Here is an 18,484-nt window from a genome sequence, read left to right as displayed (position 1 = left end):
TGATCCTGAAATTTCTGTTGCCCTAAGTCCTCTGGAGACCCACTGCTCTGCATCTCATCTCATTCTGTAAAGTCTTAAAAGCACATTTTGCCTTTTTCTTTGGGCCCTTGTCAGCTTCACCTCACCCTTTGTAGACCTGCTTTGCTTTCTCCTTGCCAAATTGCGAGCTCCTTTGGGGGAGAAACTGGTTTAGGCTAGATTTGATTTTCCTCAGCCACTTTCCCCACGTAGGCTTGCGGATGTTTGGTTTAATTCGGTGGCTACTGGTTTTGTCAGATTTCATTTTGTTACCTAGCTCCAGATAATATTTTTTGAATTCTCGGAGTTTTCTCTATTTTCTCCAACTGTTCCTTTTGCCTTTTGTTTTAAAACTGATGTCTTCTATAAACTTTCTTTTGGAACTTGTCTCTTCATTTGTGAATTTGGTTATCTAAAGTAATTCTGTTTTGGTCTAAGCTGTATCTTCTCCCCAATTTTTTCCCACGGGGGCTATGAAAAAATATTATGTAACTGGCTCTGATTCCGCCTGCAGTATGCGGAAGAGAGGCCTATAATGGTGGTCCTGGGTGAGGAGAGAATTGTTAGCTGGACCATTATTCATTTAGTAGGTGGATTTCTGTCCAGGTCTGGCCATTTGAATCAGATTGGAAGAGAAAGTGACATAGAGCTGGAGTGGGCATCAGGGTTGCTGGGTCCTGGAGCTAGAAGTAATTTGAAGCTGGCTGTCTTCAAATGTTTAGTGCTTGTGCACAGATTAGAACTTCTTCCTGTAACCTGAGGATAGAGATGTATATTCTCATTCAAAGGAAATGAAGGTTGTGACATGTGACAGCATTCCTTAGCAGTTTGTCTCCAAATGTGGCATAATTTCTACTTGTTGGGAGCAATGACTTGGAAGTCCTGTCTTGTTAAAAGTAAAATGTTAATTTCATGACCTAATGCAGTTTATTCACTCATGTAGCAGTTTTACATAATTACAAACTTGCAGAAAAGTTACAACAGTATTTCATATATCCCATATCATCCAGTAATCGGTTACATTTTACTCCTTTTGCTTTATCACTCTGTATGTAAGTATTTAGGTACGCATTTTTCTCTGAACCATTAGGGAATGAATTGGAGGTATCAAGCCCCTTATCTCTAAACACTTCAACATGGATTTCCTAAGCACAGGGACATTCTTTTACATAACCAGAGCACAGTTATCCAAATTAGAAAATTTAACATTGATATAATAGTATAGGGCACACTTTTTTTTTTTTTTAAAGATTTTATTTATTTATTTGAGAGAGAGAGAATGAGAGACAGAGAGCATGAGAGGGAGGAAGGTCAGAGGGAGAAGCAGACTCCCTGCCGAGCAGGGAGCCCGATGCGGGACTCGATCCCGGGACTCCAGGATCATGACCTGAGCCGAAGGCAGTCGCTTAACCAACTGAGCCACCCAGGTGCCCTAGGGCACACTTTTTAAAATTTTCTCTTATCAGTGAATTGTGACATTGTGGTCTGTGGCAAGAGAGTGGCCTCGTAGTTAGGAGACCTGGGTTCTAGTTTGGCCTTGTGACCAGGTATGTGACAGTGGTCAGATCACTTTAGATGACATCTTTCACCTTTAAGAGTCCATGATCCTAAGTGGTAATGTGAAGAAAAAATTTGCCACTAGTGTAAGTCAAATGAACATTGGTAGAAGAGTAGTGTTTTTTTGGAAGGCATAGTATCTCTACTAGATGGTACTAATGTTAGAATTTGGGAGCTTGAAAATGGCTAAAACAGGGTTCCTTATGCTTAGCATTTTCCAGTTTTTTGTTCATTTTGTCTGTGTTTTGTTAACATCCACTGAATGATTTTTCATCTTGAAAGAATATGAAAGATATCTGCTAGGTGATGCAAATTATTCATAGAGAAGGCTTTAATATTACTTACTCATACCTGATCACAAGAATCATAGTTTGTGGAAAGAAACTTCCCAAAATACTCATGGAAAAATGTAGTGCATGGGCTTCGTAAAGATCCTGTGAAATGGATGTAAAAATTAGGCTCTTTCAAACTAGGAAGTGATAAGAAGTAAAATTTTCTGTTATTAAGGACAAATCTTCAATTAGTGTACTTGATAAATTTGAGACAAATAGACCATATATAAGTGGAACTGAAAATTTTCCTTATACCACACCCTTTAACATTGGGTCTTCAGGATATATCTTCACTATTTTATTTTTTTTTTTAAGATTTTTATTTATTTATTTGACAGAGAGAGAGCACAAGGAGGCAGAGCAGCAGGCAAAGGGAGAGGGAGAAGCAGGCTCCTTGCAGAGCAGGGAGCCCGATGTGGGGCTCGATCCCAGGATCCTGGGATCATGACCTGAGCCGAAGGCAGACGCTTAACGACTGAGCCACCCAGGCTCCCCTGTCTTCACTATTTTAGACAGACCGAATTATTGGGATAAGTAAGCTTCTTTTTCCACTTGCAGAAACAAAGTCAACTTTTTTGAGAGCAAGAACATGTGCCTGTGCATGCATGTGCTCACTCACTGTTTACCACACAGTAACCCCACAGCAGAACTCAGGATGGTGGACTCAGCAGGGTAGCCTTTGGGCTGATCTTTTTAGCTGAGCTTTCAGTTAAAGGTGAGAAAGTGGAAAATTCAGTGCATATGGAGTGAGAAGTCTTGTTTGGAAATAGGTTTTATCTATCGAAACTCTTGACCCTCCCTAACATTAACAAAAATTGAAAGTGCAGATATTTGACTTCTTAAAGCTGCTTGAGTAATCTGATTATTTAGCATCTAGGTTCCATTGAGAGGGTGAACTTCTTTCTTTTTCAAAATTGGAACTCTTTGTAAACATTGGTATAGGCTTTATGAAATCCTCCTATACCTAAATGTAGAACTTGGTGAAGTTTTTGGTTAAAGATTTTGCTGAGATCCGTTTTAGCTTGATCTTTGATTTTCAAGGTTCTATAGAGGGAAACATTGAAGGAACCTCAAATGGATTGGTAACCTCTAGCTTGGAAATACGTGATTTTGCTTTAAAAAAGAAAAGAAGTAATGACTAGTTTTTTATTCCTAGGGAGAGTTAGTCTTGCCTTCTATAAGGCTCAGTAAGTACTTCAGACTTGTAGGATAGGGAGGATGGATAGCTTCTGCAACAGCAGGTTATGTTAGGAAAGGCAAGCAATTTTGCATCTAGTTTCAGTTTTGATAAATCATTTCTTCTTGAAAAAAGGACCTTATTTCTTAAGTGATGGCTTAAGAAAAGTTATGGCCTCATTGGTATGATGTATTCCCATATCTGTCTTTATTATAAGTTGTGACTTGTGTTTTATGTGCCTTTCTTCCCAAATAGATGTACTTTTTCTCAAAACTTACTTCTGAACATTGTAGTAAAGACTCATTTGAGCCCTCAGATTTACTTCCACTTCTTAACCTCAGCATTTGGTGTTCAGAGGTGAAAGTCTGTTGTACTTGATTGATTCCATTTGTTTCCTCCCTTTTGGAAGAATTTCTGTTTCTCTCCAGTGTTAGAGTTTCCCAAGAATGCTCATCCTTGCCACATCATTCAAGTGCTTCTCTTTATATGAAGATCCCAGATTTTGGTGATGGAGGATTTTGATGGTTTTCTTTCTCTGTCCCATTTCCTCGTCAGACCAAAGAGAACCCTGTACAGTAAGAAATATGGCGTGGACCTCATCAGATACACCCATGCAGCAAACACAGTCGTGTACAGCTCTAACAAAATAGACGGTAAGCAAGCCTTCTTTTTAGGAAGTTATGGTCATGGTTTCTTTTGTTAAATAGTTCTTGGAATCCTTGTGACTACTTCTGCTTTGGTTAGAGTTACTTTAATTTAAATATTTTCCTATGATGTTAGCAATGCCAACATTGTTACGACTCAGGGGATGCTGGAAGCAATCCACTAGTACTTTTGAAGGACTTGAAATGGACTATGAAAGGTCTCCAGATTAGAATGGTATAGGAAGCAATGAATTATATTTATAGTTTGTACTTCTTTAAACTTGAAAGAATACTTTTAGAATAAATAAAAGGAAAGAATACTTGACATACAGCAAGTGGTAAATAACCACAAATGCTTGAACTATGGTAATTTAAGGACCTTAGAAGAGTTTCTGGTGTATGCCTACCTTTTATGGTCTGTGTCATAAAGGATAGTGTATTGACCTTAATTATCTTTGATTTCAGGGACTTCTTTTGAAATCTGAATTTGTCCCTTTTCTCTTTTTACTTTAATTTATTTATTTTTAAAGATTTTAAGTAATCTCTACAACTAACGTGGGGCTCGAACTCATAACCTGAGATCAAGAGTTGCATGCTCTACTGACTGAGCGGATCAGGCATGCCCTCCCTTTTTAATTTTTAAATAAAACTAATGTCTTTGAAGAGTAAAGAGTTATTTTTAGAAATTAAACTTGTGAATTTTTTTCTCTAATAAGTGATTGCCGTTTTTACCTGTATTTCCCCTGGAATAAGTCTTCTCAGTTGACAGTTCATCTTGGTAATTGAGCTATGTAACACTTACTTTTGTGTTAGGACTCTTTTTTTTTTTTTTTTTTTAATCTCACTGGATTTATTGATTGTTTCACTTTTTGCAGTAAGATATTTATTTATTTATTTATTTATTTATTTATTTATTTATAGAAAGTGTGATGAGGGTGGGGGAGGGAGAGAGAGAAAATCTTAAGCAGGCTCCACACCCAGCACGGAGCCCATTGCAGATCCAACTTGGGGCTCGATCTCACAACCCTGAGATCATGATCTGAGCTGAAATAAGGAGTTGGACACTTTACTGACTGAGCCTCTCAGGTGCCCCTACAATAAGATTTTTCTAATGTCATCCAACAAAGATCACTTAGACTGCTATTTTGGCTGTGCCTATCTCAGGGCAGATGGGCAGAAGTCTTTTTATTTTTTTAATGGGACTTTTCTGCCTGTACTTGATTTTTAGTAAGTATATCATTTCTACTTTTCATGCCTCTATTTCAGAAGTGGTTTTCTAAGTAAGCAGTGCAGTTGATGCTTTTGGACAAGAATATAAATCATTAGGATCCTGAGGAAACATATCTATGTGATCATCTGAATGACTGGTATACTTCTTCTGTTGGGGTATTTTTCTGGGTGAATAAATGTGAGGATTCTCCAAATATGGTGCAAAATGAGGCAAATGTGTGGCACTTGCAGCCTTGCTGCCAGGCCTCTGCTGTGAGGATGTTGTTGCCTTTCCTGTCTCGAGTGCATCCTGAAGAGTTCCTCCAACGCTCCGTTTCCTTTTGCCTGATTCCAGGCTGAGGTAGTAGTTTGTACAGTTTGAGGGTCTGTGATACCACCCGGTACAGGAGATAACTGTACAGGCCACTGCCTTGCCAGGAACAGCGCACCAGCTACTGAGTGGGGCAGAGAGGATGGCGACGCCCTGCTCATCCCGGGGAGCACAGGTAATGGGAGGAAGTCTTTTTCTGCTTAGGGCAGGTGAGTCGTTTTCAGAAGTAGAACAGCCAGGAAGACTTTGTAGTTGTCATTCTAGAACTTTGAAGAGTTTCAAAGAAAACTATGTTAGAGTTCCGTTTTGGAACGTACAGAGTGTGATTTTCCCTCTCCCAGGTCAAATGCCCTGTTACTAGAAAGTACCCCTGTGAACCACTGAAATGACTTGGTGCTTTCAGCCTCTTTGTTTCTGTGTTCTGTTTGCCTCTAGAATGTTCTTTTGTGCTTTCCTGTTTGTGTTTTGGCACCGTTTCTTACTGCCTCTTTCTCAACAATTGCTTCTTATTCCTAGTCTTTTTGGGGGCACAGCACTTTCCAGTTCTATTCTTTATGGCACTTCATTCCTTTCCCACCACCATCCTTTTTGTTTGCTTACTTTTTCAGATAAAATCCCTTGGTTTTTAAGAGTGTTTGTCTTTTTCTCCCCAAGTACAAGCCTCTATGAATTATTCCTTTCTTTGGTATTGACAAAATCTCACTGCTATGACTTGTTGGTATATTCATGAGTTTGATTTTTAAATGTTTTAAGATCTTTTTAACCCAAATATTCTCATTCTTTTGGTTATTATTATTTTAACTGACTTCTTTGATGCACAAAGGACCAGTGGATAGTTGGTTAATTTAAAAAGTAGTAGGACATTACTTCTCTTTCCATCTGTTTAGTTTTGATGTAAATTGTATATCCAGTTAACATTTAGGTCAGGGTTGGGTCGACACACTGTTGAAGAACCCTGGACAAAAATATTATGCCAGAGTCCAGCCTGATCCTCAGTTTAGCATGGCTTCTTAATTCTTTGAGCCTGTTTCTGAACAGCTAAATGTTCTTCTTTAAGGCTTGCCGTTCTGTGGGTACTGAAGCTATTGTGTTTTGGGGGGTGGTGCGGGCAGGTAATTTTGCAGGACAGGTTGCACTGTAACTATGCAGAAGCCAAAGATGGTGGTAACAATGATTTTAAACATTGCTCTATATGACGTCAACTTGAGAACTCTGCTTTTGAATTATGTGAAATCTGTAGTGCCCATTCTTCAGCTGTGGAGAGGAATTACTTAACCTTATTTATTCACACCTTGCTTGAGTTATGAAAAACAATGAATTCTTTGGCCTTGTTTTCAAGATGAAAATACAAAGCAATTCCTCTAAAAATAATAGGATATCATCATGCCTTATTTGTCTTCTTACAGATACTATTCGTTACCTGTCCTTGCATGACAACAAATACATCAGATACTTTCCTGGACATAGCAAAAGGTAAGAACCAAGTGTTACAGAAGTAGATAGTTCTTTTATCCCTGAGGTTATCCAGAGACCAGGAGAGTAGAGAGATTTTATTAGTGAACTGAAGCTAGTTCCTCACTGCTGTTTGGCATCCTTCTTAGTCTTCTCTTGTTAAACCTCCCTAAAATAGTCAACACTTGATTAACTGAGGTTGTGGAAGCAGGGGTGGGATTTTGTAGAATAAACCAAGATCTCAGTTAAAACATAACTAGGAAAAAAGAGGATTAAAGATACTCAGTGGAAACCTAGGTAATACAAATTATGTTCATCATTTAGAAACCCCAAACAAGCAGATGTCCCTTCATGAAAGGACCATTTACGTGTTTGAGGCCTCTTCCAGTATTGGCAGCCCCATTTCAGCAGGCCTTTGCTTTACATAAATATGTTCCATGTGAAGATCTTAACGAGGATGAAAAAATATTAATAAAATTGTCCTTTGTTACTTTTGAAAGTCCAAAAGCTTGTTTCCTATTCTTTGTAATGCATTTTGTTTCTCTGTTTCCTACCCCAGTTCCCCCAGTGTTTTTTCCTCCCAATTTTTCAAGTTTGGATTGAATGTTGAACATTTTCCATCATTGAGGGTATTTCCTCGTCCTTTTGTTTGCAAATATACATTAGCCTAGTACAACTTGGAGTGGTACAGAGCCCTGACAGGAGGTGGACGAAGAGCACCCTGTTTTCGGCTGTGCTTCTGATTGGGCAGGGCAAATCTGTGTTGCTGAAGATGAAAGGTGGCAGCTGTTGGTTACTGTGTAGTTCCAAACAAAGAATGGCTTGTGACAAGTAGATGTTTTTGCTTGTTAGTCAAATTAATGTTCACAAATGTACTGCCTGTAATTATAAGTTGATTGCAGTTGTTTAAAATTCTTTCCAATCTTCCTGATTATCCATCCTCCTGATGTTCTGATTCTTAGATGACTTTGTGCCTCTTTTGTTGTTTTGAGAAAATCAAGGCCATCCCAAATGAGTTCTCTTCAACTTCTATCTCTTCTGTCTCTTTCTTGGAACCCTTTCCTTAAAAAGAAATAGCCTTTCTTCCTTGACAAAACCAACCTCCCTTTTTCTGCTTGCTTCCGTCTTCTTAATTAGACCTTTCCTTGCTGCCTACAGACTTACTTGGTCTTCCTTATTTTAATTCTCCCACTGCTTTTAACTGTCCAATGTGACAGAATAATCTGCATACTCCCATCTCCACCTGCTTACACTCATTCACTGTTTAAATCACTTGGTCTAGTCCTAGAATCATTTATGGAGGTTTTTCCACGCTGTTTTATTTCCCTTTCCCTGCTGCCTCCAGTTAAAATCTACTGCCTTGGGGTTTGGTTTGTTTGTTTTTGGGTTTTTTTGGTAACTTTTTTTTTTTCCTTTGGCATCTTAACTTTTCCCATCTTGGTGCTACTCTTGCTATTCTTGGCCTCTCTTTCTCCTTTTGACTTTATTTATTTATTTTTTTAAAGATTTTATTTATTTATTTGAGAGAGAGAGAATGAGAGACAGAGAGCATGAGAGGGGGGAGGGTCAGAGGGAGAAACAGACTCCCTGCCGAGCAGGGAGCCCGATGCGGGACTCGATCCCGGGACTCCAGGATCATGACCTGAGCCGAAGGCAGTCGCCTAACCAACTGAGCCACCCAGGCGCCCTCCTTTTGACTTTAAAATAAACAAGATTCTACCCTCGTTTTTCTTCCTCTCTTGATATTTTTTCAGGTATCTCCATCACTAAGTTCATTCAGTGGTGAATGGCTTCCCAAATCAGTATTTTTAGCTCATGTCTATCCTGATTTCCAGACTCCGTTTCCACCTCCAGGTTTTATATTCATCTACGTAGGTGTTTCTTTCATGCCCCACCTGACAGGTCCAGCACACCATCCCTCGTTGTTATATGCCTTGGGCCAGCTCCTCTCTGTTTGCCTCGTATTTCTTCATCACTGTCCCTTCTGATTATCCTGACTCAAAGCCTCTGTTACCTGTTTGTTTTCTTTCCCCTGCTTTCACATCTAGTGAGCTGTTAAATCCTGTTGATTCTGCCTAGGTTTAACCTCATGTGTCACTCAGCTCTGTAGTCTCTCCTTTTTGTCTGCCCCGGCTCATGCCCTGTCAAGTGAATTATTGGCAAATCCTAATTAATCTCCCCATCCCTCATCATCCTGCTTTAGCATCCTGTATTACAGCTCTGACCACTTCACAGTCTGTGTCCGGAAGCTTTAATGGTTCTCTCTACATCTGTCTGCTCCTTCCCCTTGGAGTCAGGCTCACCTCCATCCAGCTCTGACTCATTTTCCCAGCATTATTTTCTGCCACTTGAGTTGAGGTGAACTCTGCACTGCTTCCTGAATGTGGGCCTCATGCTTTCCTGTGTGGCACCTTTTTCATAAAGGCATCTCCCATTGAAATCCTGTCCACTACATGTGCTGCTTCTTTGAGAAAGCCTTCTCTGATCCTCTCTTGGAGTTCTCTGAACTAGACAAGCTTCCTTAAGAGTCGAGATTTTGCTCCTCATTGCATTCCCTTTACCTCTCAGCATAGAGCCTTGTGCCAAGATAGACTTCCTCTGAGCTTTTCACCTGAATACCGCAGCATTAAAATTACATGTCCATATGCATTCTGCTCACTCTGTTTTATTACCACCCCAGCATTCCCAGGAAATTTTGGCTTACAGTATCTTTAAATGTTTAGGTTGAGGAACTAGTATGAATGTTAGTTGAGTTATAGTGCAAGAAATTTTTCTTTAGGTAAAAGCTTTAAGAAAAAAGTACATTTTCTTATTTTCTATTCATGGCATAAATTTTAATTCTTTCCAGTGGGACCAGAACTTCCTGAACCCCTTTCAGTGTCATCTAAAACTTGAACTTCTTCTATTTCTAGATAAAAAAAAAAAATCCATTCACAAATGAGCTGTGCAATTTGGTCATCTTTTTGACTTCAGACTTTTGTCCAAATGAAATAACACAATAACATTTCCTTTATAATCTTCATCTATGACATCAGCTCCTATATCTATGAAGTGTTTTACAGCCGAACCCGAATGTGGAACTACTCTTCCATAATCCAGAAGAAGAGTTACCCAGATGTCTGTTTCCACAAGGGCTTTCTCTATAGGTGGTACTGACTAGAATCGTAGGCATTGTACAGGTCATAGCTGCCCTCAGTTGGGCCTGTGATGTGCTCTGAGAGGCGAGTGAAGTAGAGCCACGTGCTGTCCTTCCTTGCAGGCCAGGCCCAAATGCTTGGGAGGCGGCAGGTGTCTTCAGAGCAGGGCGTGGCAAAGTGAGAACATGAGCAGAGGGGACAGGAGAGCTTGGAGTGAGCCTTTGGAAGAAAGGTCTTTGAGCGACTCTTAATGCTATAACCATAGGAGCGGACCCATATCAGAAATACAGTTGTTGTTAGCACAGGCCTGTGGCTTAGTAAGTATGGTGCCCAAACCAACAGTCTCACCATCACCTAGGAGCTTGTTAGAAGTGCAGGTTCTCAGTCTTCACCACAGACCGACTGAATTAGAAGTTCTGGGAGGGGATCCCAGTAGTCTGCGTTTCAGTCCACCCTCGGGTGATGCTGATGGTACTCGGGTTTGAGACTTAGTGTAGTCCATAAAACTGTAGTTAAGGAATCATGAGGATTTTTAGTTTTGTTTTTGATTGAGATATAGCTTAGTACCATAAATTCACCCTTTTAAAGTACGCAATTTAGGTTTTTAGTATATTCACAGAGTTGGGCAAACCATCACCCCTAATCCAGAACATTTTCATCACTTCCAAATAGAAACCCTGCACCCCTCAGCAGTCACTCCCTATCCCCCTTCCTCCACGATCCCAATAACCACTAATCTACTTTCTCTCTCTATATCTTTGCTTATTCTGGACATTTTGTGTAAATGAAATGAGGCAGTGTGTGGCCTTTTATGTCCAGTTCTTTTCACTTACCATGTTTCCAAGGTGCATACATGTTGTAGCATGAATCAGTGCTTTCATTTCTTTTCATTAGCAGATAATAACATTTTGCTTATCCGTTCATTAGATGATGGGTATTTGGGTTGTTTCCACTTTTTGGCTAATATGAATAATGCTGCTGTGGACATAATGTGTACCTTTTTGTGTAGACATACATTTTCATTTTTCTTGGGTATATACCTAGAAGCGCAATTTCTGGGTCATATAGTAATTATCTGTCTTTAACTTTTTGAAGAACTCTAAAGCCTAAAAAGCAGCTGCACCATTTTACATTCCAGTCAATAATGCAGGAGGGTTCTAATTTCTCCATATCGTCACCAGCACTTGTTCTCTCTTGTGAGGTGGGATCTCCTTGTGGTTTGATTTACACTGGAATCTTATATTTTTATGCTGTAGTTTTAAGTTTCTCTTTTCATTGCTATTAGTTTCATTCATAGGGCTTTTCATTATATTAGTTGCCTTTGGTTATTCCAGATTGCTTGTATATGGATGTTTCTTAAAATGGCAGTTTTGGGAGAACAGGTGTGTGTAGGTAGGAAAGTACCTGTGGTTTAGAGTTCACATCCAATTTTTGCAAATATTTTGCTTCAACTCCTATTTATCTTGATGCATTGCAGGGTGGTGGCCTTGTCCATGTCACCTGTGGATGACACTTTCATTTCTGGGTCTCTTGATAAGACCATTCGACTCTGGGATCTCCGGTCTCCTAACTGCCAGGTAATGGTACCTCACAGTTACACTTTGAGTGTTTCCTATGGTAGGCAATGTCATCAGCTCTTCCTCTCAAACAAGGGAGAAAGTAATGGTTCCATTCTGAGATCCCAGAGTCTTTCTAAACTTTGGAGAAAATCTATCTTCCTGGTAGGTAGCTGGTAATTAAGCAAATACCATAATCCAGTGCATATTGCTTAGAAGTGTAGGTTCTCAGTCTTCACCACAGACCGACTGGATTAGAAGTTCTGGGAGGGGATCCCAGTAGTCTGCATTTCAATCCACCCTTGGGTGATGCTGATGGTACTCGGGTTTGAGACTTAGTGTAGTCCACAAAACTGTAGTTACGGAATCATGAGGATTTTTTGTGGCTTTTTGCTTTCAAAACCATTTTCCTGAAACCTGTGAGCTATAGCTTTTATCCTCAAGGAATTTGTTTTTATTTGAATTCAGTGTCTATAGAATTGTACAGTTAGGGTTGATGAAGCCAGTTGTATGGAGACCTGTTTGTAAAAAGTCTCATTTTACTTAGTTTTGTTTGCTTTTTCTGTTCCCTAGGTAGGCAGGTGTCTATTTGTGTCCCTTTCTTTTTTTTTTTTTTTTTTTAAAGATTTTATTTATTTATTTGAGAGAGAGAGAGAATGAGAGAGAGCGAGTATATGAGGGGGGGAGGGTCAGAGGGAGAAGCAGACTCCCCGCTGAGCAGGGAGCCCGATGCGGGACTCGATCCAGGGACTCCAGGATCATGACCTGAGCTGAAGGCAGTCGCTTAACCAACTGAGCCACCCAGGCGCCCTATTTGTGTCCCTTTCTTAAGTTTTCATTGGAAAAAGTAAATTATATAGTGGTAGGATCCTGGGTTCATTAACTTTTTTTTCTTATTTTTTCTTAGGGCCTCATGCATCTACAAGGCAAGCCAGTTTGTTCCTTTGATCCAGAAGGGTTAATTTTTGCTGCAGGTGTCAATTCTGAAATGGTCAAACTTTATGACCTTCGCTCTTTTGATAAGGTAAAATCTTTGAGTCTTTGAGCTATCTTGGTATTATGGAAATGTTGAAGGGTAAGATGAGAGCCTTTTCCTTGGTAGAGGAGGTATGTGGTAGACATTAGAGAATGTCAGAGCAATAGTTCTTCCTCTCCTTTTCCTAGTCAAAAAGGAATCTTTTTTTTTTTTTTTTTAAGATTTTATTTATTTATTTGACAGAGAGACAGATAGTGAGAGAGGGAACACAAGCAGGGGGAGTGGGAGAGGGAGAAGCAGGCTTCCCGCTGAGCAGGGAACCCGATGCGGGGCTCGATCCCAGGACCCTGGGATCATGACCTGAGCTGAAGGCAGACGCTCAACAACTGAGCCACCCAGGCGCCCTGTCAAAAAGGAATCTAAAGGGATAGAGTGAGAGTTGGCTCTGCCAGGAGGAACACTGATGGGCCTTGGGCTGGGGCTACTGTCTTTATCATTTCAGGGGCCATTTGCGACTTTTAAGATGCAGTACGATCGGACTTGTGAGTGGACAGGACTTAAGTTCAGCAATGATGGTAAACTCATCCTCATCTCCACCAATGGCAGCTTCATCCGTCTCATCGATGCATTCAAGGGAGTGGTGATGCACACCTTTGGGGTGAGCTGACAACCTTTGAGCATGGCTATTTCCATGCTTCTGCCTCCTGGGCTGAGATTTATGGTAGCTGGTTGATGGAGACCAGCAGTTATCCTGGACTCACCAGTGGAGGCACGGCTTGCGTTTTCATTCTGAACATGAACTTCTCTTGGACTCTGAGACATTCACTTCTCACATAGTGACCCAAGTTTGGAGTTTAGATACAAAATAATTCTTGACCAAAATAATTTTCTTGCCGCATTGAATACAGAGTTGGAGATGGGGTTGAATTGTAAAGGGTGGCAGCCTTGTGTGGAACATTGGTGATGCTATGCATGAAGAGGAGAGGGTTTCATGGAAAGGAAGGTGATGTGTGTGCTGGCTCAGTGTTTGCAGGTAATTATGTTAACAGGGCTGTGATAAGAGAACTGTTCTTGTTTTTAGGGTTATGCCAACAGCAAAGCTGTCACTCTGGAGGCCTCGTTTACTCCAGACTCCCAGTTTATTATGATCGGTAAGCTTGCTTTATCCCCCTTAGGGGTTATTTCTCTGGTACTGTGCATTTATTTGTGTTATTTTTATTAGTTTTAACTAATTAAGATACTATCCTTTTGATAGACATTATCAGATTTCTGTATAACAGCACGTTATGCCAATGGTGTAGTGTCTTTATCCTGATTTTGCAGTTCCTTACCGGGAACTGGCATTAATAATGTTGGTCTTCCCTGGACCAGCATGAGTTAAACTCTACAAGCACGGTCTTATTAGTAATACTAACTTCCTGATTTAACCCTGCATTTGGTTGTCAGTGGCCCGATGTTGGTAGAATGTGATGGTATTCAGCCCCGTTGAGAAAACTGAAGTTAGAGGAGAAATGACATGCTCAGGAACAAATAACTGAGAGTTAAGATCAGTTTCCTTTCTTCCCACTGCCTCTCCTCCCTCAATTTCTGATGAGGGGCCAGGTCCTGAAGCTTGGCTTTTCTCCAGATGTCAATTTGTGTCTTTCCCATTTGTCTTTGCATTGCACCTTGAGCTGTTGTATTTTCCTTTATCATTCCCTTTAGGTTCAGAGGATGGCAAGATCCATGTCTGGAATGGAGAGAGTGGTATAAAAGTAGCTGTGTTGGATGGCAAACACACAGGCCCCATTACCTGTTTGCAGTTCAACCCCAAGTTCATGACCTTTGCCAGTGCATGTTCCAACATGGTATGTGAGCATGGGAGATGTGTTCCATTTAGGGACCCTTTCTAGTTGGGGTGGTGGGTGCTTCAGTGAGCACAGCAAGCTGTGTTCTATATAGGTATGTGACAAGCCTCCGGTTCTAACTCCTCAACTGGTGGCTTCTCTGGTCCACCTATTATCTGATCTCTGGTTGGACTAGTCTTCCCCCCTCCTTTTTTAAGATTTATTTATTTATTTCCGGGGGGAGGGGAGAGGGAGAAGCAGACTCCTCGCTGAGCAGGGAGCCCGGCTCAGGGCTTGATCCCAGAACCCTGAGATCACGACCTGAGCCGAAATCAAGAGTCAGATGCTTATGGACTGATCTTTCACTTTTACTTTTACTCTTCTTTTCCTGATCTGAGATCACCTCTGTTCTGCTGGGAGATCTCAGGCCAGTTTTTGCTGTGGCCCCTGGTTTTATGCCCAAACTACTTGGGACTACACCTCATAGTTTTTTGGCCTTTTCTTTTCCTTTTAAGATTTTATTTATTTGAGAGAGAGCGCGTTCGCACGAGCGAGGGGGAGGGGCAGAGGGAGAAGGAGAAGCCGACTCCCCGCTGAGCAGGGAGCCTGATGTGGGACTCAATCCCAGGACCCCGGGATCATGACCTGAGCCGAAGGCAGACGCTTAACTAACCGACTAAGCCACCCAGGCATCCCGTTTTTTTGGCCTTTTAAAAAAATACTTTGAACCAGCCTTTTGTGGCTGCAAACTCTCAGTGTGCCGTTTCTTTCAGTTTATGCTGAGTTCCTCAGAAAATCATACAGTTGATCATAACTCACTACTTAGAATTTCCTCTAGGCCCCTGTCTCTTCCTAGGCCACGCTAGCAGAACAAAGCGAAGTGTGTCTCAGTCTCAAGTTTCTTTTTGGCATCTCTTAAATCTTCCTGGGTATTTGAGGATGAGGGATTTCGCTTCTAGCCTATCCAGAACACATTGCCCCCTTGGCTCTTTTTTTTTCCCTTTTTTTCCAACTAAGGAAACCGTGTCAGAAGGAAATGCAGCAAAACCATCTAGTTCAATTCTTCTCACTTTTTTACAGCTCAGGAAGGAGAGGGCCTGTTGGAGGTCACCTGGCAGATTAGCAATGAGTCCAGGTTACCCAGACACCCACCTTCCAGACAGCTTTCCTGTTTTTCCTTACCACTGGGCCATTGGCATGGAAGGTAGACAGTGTTGAAGACAAGACCAGCTTGCTTTCGCATGGAGGGGGTGTTTCTCCCTAGATTGCCAGAATTGATTGGCCATGAGGGAAGGCCACCAGCCAAAATTCTTCCACCGTTGGGGTTGGGCACCTTGATGCTATGGGGAGGGGTAAGAACCCTCAGCAGTGAGGAGAGAGGCTTGGCTTTTAAAAATTGACTTCTGTTTCTCCTTCCAGGCCTTCTGGTTGCCCACCATTGATGACTGACCCTGGTGCTGCTCGGCTGTTTGTGTACAGTGAGGGTGGCCAGCAGGAAAGAACTCAGAGGGGACTGAGATAATGGATTGGATCATTTGGGCTGGAGAGCATCCTTCCACATGGCCTTCCCATGGATGTGCTGTACATCTGCTCAAAAGAAAAAAAGTACTTTGCCGAGCTTCTTCAAAAAGACTCTTGGTGTGGCAGATTCTATCAGGACTTAGATTTTACAGCTGTCACTGCACTGAGCTCCTCCAGAGGAGTGACCAGATTCATGATTAGGGTATACTGGGGTCCTCAAGACGCCTTCAATTTTGAATGTATTTGCTGCTGAGGAGCCGGTGAAGTTGTTAATTCTGCACATCCCTTCTCCCACCCCCATAAATGCATGGGAAGCCACAGTTCTGGTTTTGAGATGCTAAGGGCAGCTCAGCACCCCTTGCCCTCACCCTGCATGTCTTGTTACTGGGTCTCCCTCTGTCATTGTGGCATTATTCCACAACCATCATGTTACTTAGGTGCCAAACATTTACAGAAAAAATTCTTCATATATCTTGGGGTAAGAAAGGGATAGATACAGAGAGAAGGACCTTGCTTGCCAGGAAGCCTTGTGAGTTAGTCATGTGAGGGTGGGTGATCTGGGCATGCCTCAGGGCTCTGAGTGTTGGGTGGGAAATGGCCCAAGAGCCTGAAAGGGAGGAAGTAGGGGTTGCAGGTAGTTTCTATGGCTGGGAGGTTTAGCAGTAGCCTAGTGTGATCCCCCATCATCAAGACAAACCTGCGGTCTTTCTGGGTGCCTGCCAAGCTTGGTTTTGTACAAAAGCAAGGTGGGAGTCTATTTTTGTACATGAGTTACATCACGCTTTCCTGTGGGCCAGTATTGTGGAGTGAGTCTGAGTTGTTTACACTGATGCCTTCCCTGCCCACCACAAATTGTGTACAGAGTCTCCAGATGATAGCACCCCTTCCCAGCTCCCAAGCAAGAGCTGGCTCTAGGCCTGTGTTATATGTTCTATTTAGCCTTTTTATATATGACATGGGGTTTTTGTTGTTTGTATTTTAGCACAGTGTGTACACCTTCATTTAAATATATCCGTGTGTGCATACATACATATGTATATGTATGTATGCATATATATATATGTATATAGAATATGTCATTTCTCACAGTTCAGCAGAAGGCGGTGGAGTCCGGCAGCCCAGGAGAAAGACTGAATCCTTGCTAATAGTGTTTGCCACAAGTGTTAGTGAGTCTTCTTTATTACCCTTATTTCTTTGGGAGACAGAACGAAGCAAAGCTTCAAGTGTTTGCTGTTTCCATGGCAGCTAAACGAGGGTCTTGGGATAACTTCCCTTGTGTTCCTCAAGCCGCACTTTGGGGCCCTTTCTGCAGTATTAGCCCCTTTTTGCTCGGTGATGCTCTGTCTGCGCCTGTACATGTTGACAGTCACTCTTGCATGCCTTTTGTGCCTGGCTTCTGGTGTCTGGGGACACGATGCTGGAACCAGAGCATTTTCAGTTTGTCTGAAGCTTCTTTTCCAATTACAGGTCATTCCTGTTTACCTGGTATGTCTGCTGCTTTTCCTTGCCTTCTCTTGGAAGGGGGAGAGGTCTTGATCAGGGTTGCGATGAGCTAAGGCTGGCTCGTGGCCTTTCCTTCCCCTGCATGGCCTTCTTAGAGCAGGACCAGTGGCATATTATTTCACTAAGTTCCCAAACATGTAAGCAGGTCACATGTTCCCTGCAGATACAGAAACAGGCTCAACGAGGTTATGACTTGCCCAAGAGTACATAGCTGCTAAGGGGAAGCAAGCCATTAACTGCCTTCATTCAGCAGCAGGAATACGCTGTGAGTTGCTAGCAATTACAGTTTTGTTTTGTTAGCAGTTACTTTTGACTTGTTCCTCAAACTTAAAGGGCAAGGGGCATACATCTTTCCAAAACGTAGACTGGAATCTGCAGCTTTTCTCCAGTGCCACCCACTATCTACAGCTCTGCCTTCTCAAGAGTGGAGGGATTTTTAGAAACCAGGTGATCTGAGCTATTACTGCCCACTTCTGGCTCTCCAGGGTAGAGAATTCATGGTAGGAATAACTGTTCAGAGTGCTTGAGACTGTGGGTTTACAAGAAGAGCTGCGTAATGAACATACCTGCAACCACAGCAGCCACTTGCCTGTCAGCAAGGAAGATGATTTCTATTGAGTTACTGGTGTCCAAAGCTAAGGTACCATGTCCTTTGAAATATGCACGGCACTGCCTGTCTTTCTAGGGACCCATGGCTACAGAGCTGGCTCTCCTGAGTGTGCAAGGAGAGGAAAGGGCTGGAAGTGACTGGGGACGATGTGTGGGAATAAGGCAGAACAAAGGGAGCAGAGGGGCTGGGGCTGCAGGGATGCTCTCCATGGAGCCAGGGGTACCCTAGCTCTCGGGGTGGGAGGGGGCACAAACCATGCTCTTGAGAGTCCAGGCCAAAGCCACCGATTTGTATGTGACACTGCACTGCTCAACCACCAGCCAGTGGGGTGTTGTTTTTTTTATTTTTTATTTTTTTTTTAAGAAAAAAAAAACTTCCTGTTGCAATCATAATTAATGCTTATTGAGGAAATTTGGGGAATTTTAAAATGAATCAGTTTGCCACCCAAATGCTACCACTGTTAATCTTTTGGTGTTAAATGTTCTAGATATTTCTGTGCATAGGTTTTTGGTGTGTTTACATAGTTGTTATTCTACTGTATATACAATTTTATGTCCCTTTTGTACTTAACATATAAACATTTTTTCCATGTTAACAGTCTTAAAACAGAATTTTATGGCTGTAGCCTCTCTGTT

General features: G+C 41.8%; 1 protein-coding gene and 1 pseudogene across 1 annotated transcript in view; one reads left to right on the top strand and one right to left on the bottom strand.

Annotated features, from left to right (window-relative positions):
- Positions 1-18,484, top strand: part of WDR82 (WD repeat domain 82) — a 19,758-nt gene extending 1,274 nt beyond the window's left edge. Inside the window, exons 2-9 of the mRNA XM_081818861.1 lie at positions 3,640-3,737; positions 6,675-6,741; positions 11,335-11,434; positions 12,321-12,437; positions 12,892-13,047; positions 13,471-13,540; positions 14,094-14,236; positions 15,635-18,484. Of these exons, the coding sequence (XP_081674987.1) occupies positions 3,640-3,737; positions 6,675-6,741; positions 11,335-11,434; positions 12,321-12,437; positions 12,892-13,047; positions 13,471-13,540; positions 14,094-14,236; positions 15,635-15,664 (781 nt within the window). The 3' untranslated portion in view covers positions 15,665-18,484. The remainder of the gene's footprint in view (positions 1-3,639; positions 3,738-6,674; positions 6,742-11,334; positions 11,435-12,320; positions 12,438-12,891; positions 13,048-13,470; positions 13,541-14,093; positions 14,237-15,634) is intronic.
- On the bottom strand, positions 9,555-10,712 carry LOC102744711 (deoxyuridine 5'-triphosphate nucleotidohydrolase, mitochondrial-like; annotated as a pseudogene).

This window comes from Leptonychotes weddellii, chromosome 1, assembly GCF_054177405.1.
Source record: "Leptonychotes weddellii isolate Sample4059 chromosome 1, ASM5417740v2, whole genome shotgun sequence".
NCBI lineage: Eukaryota > Metazoa > Chordata > Mammalia > Carnivora > Phocidae > Leptonychotes > Leptonychotes weddellii.
Note: the sequence above shows the minus strand (reverse complement) of the source record. Positions and strands in the feature narration are given on the sequence as shown.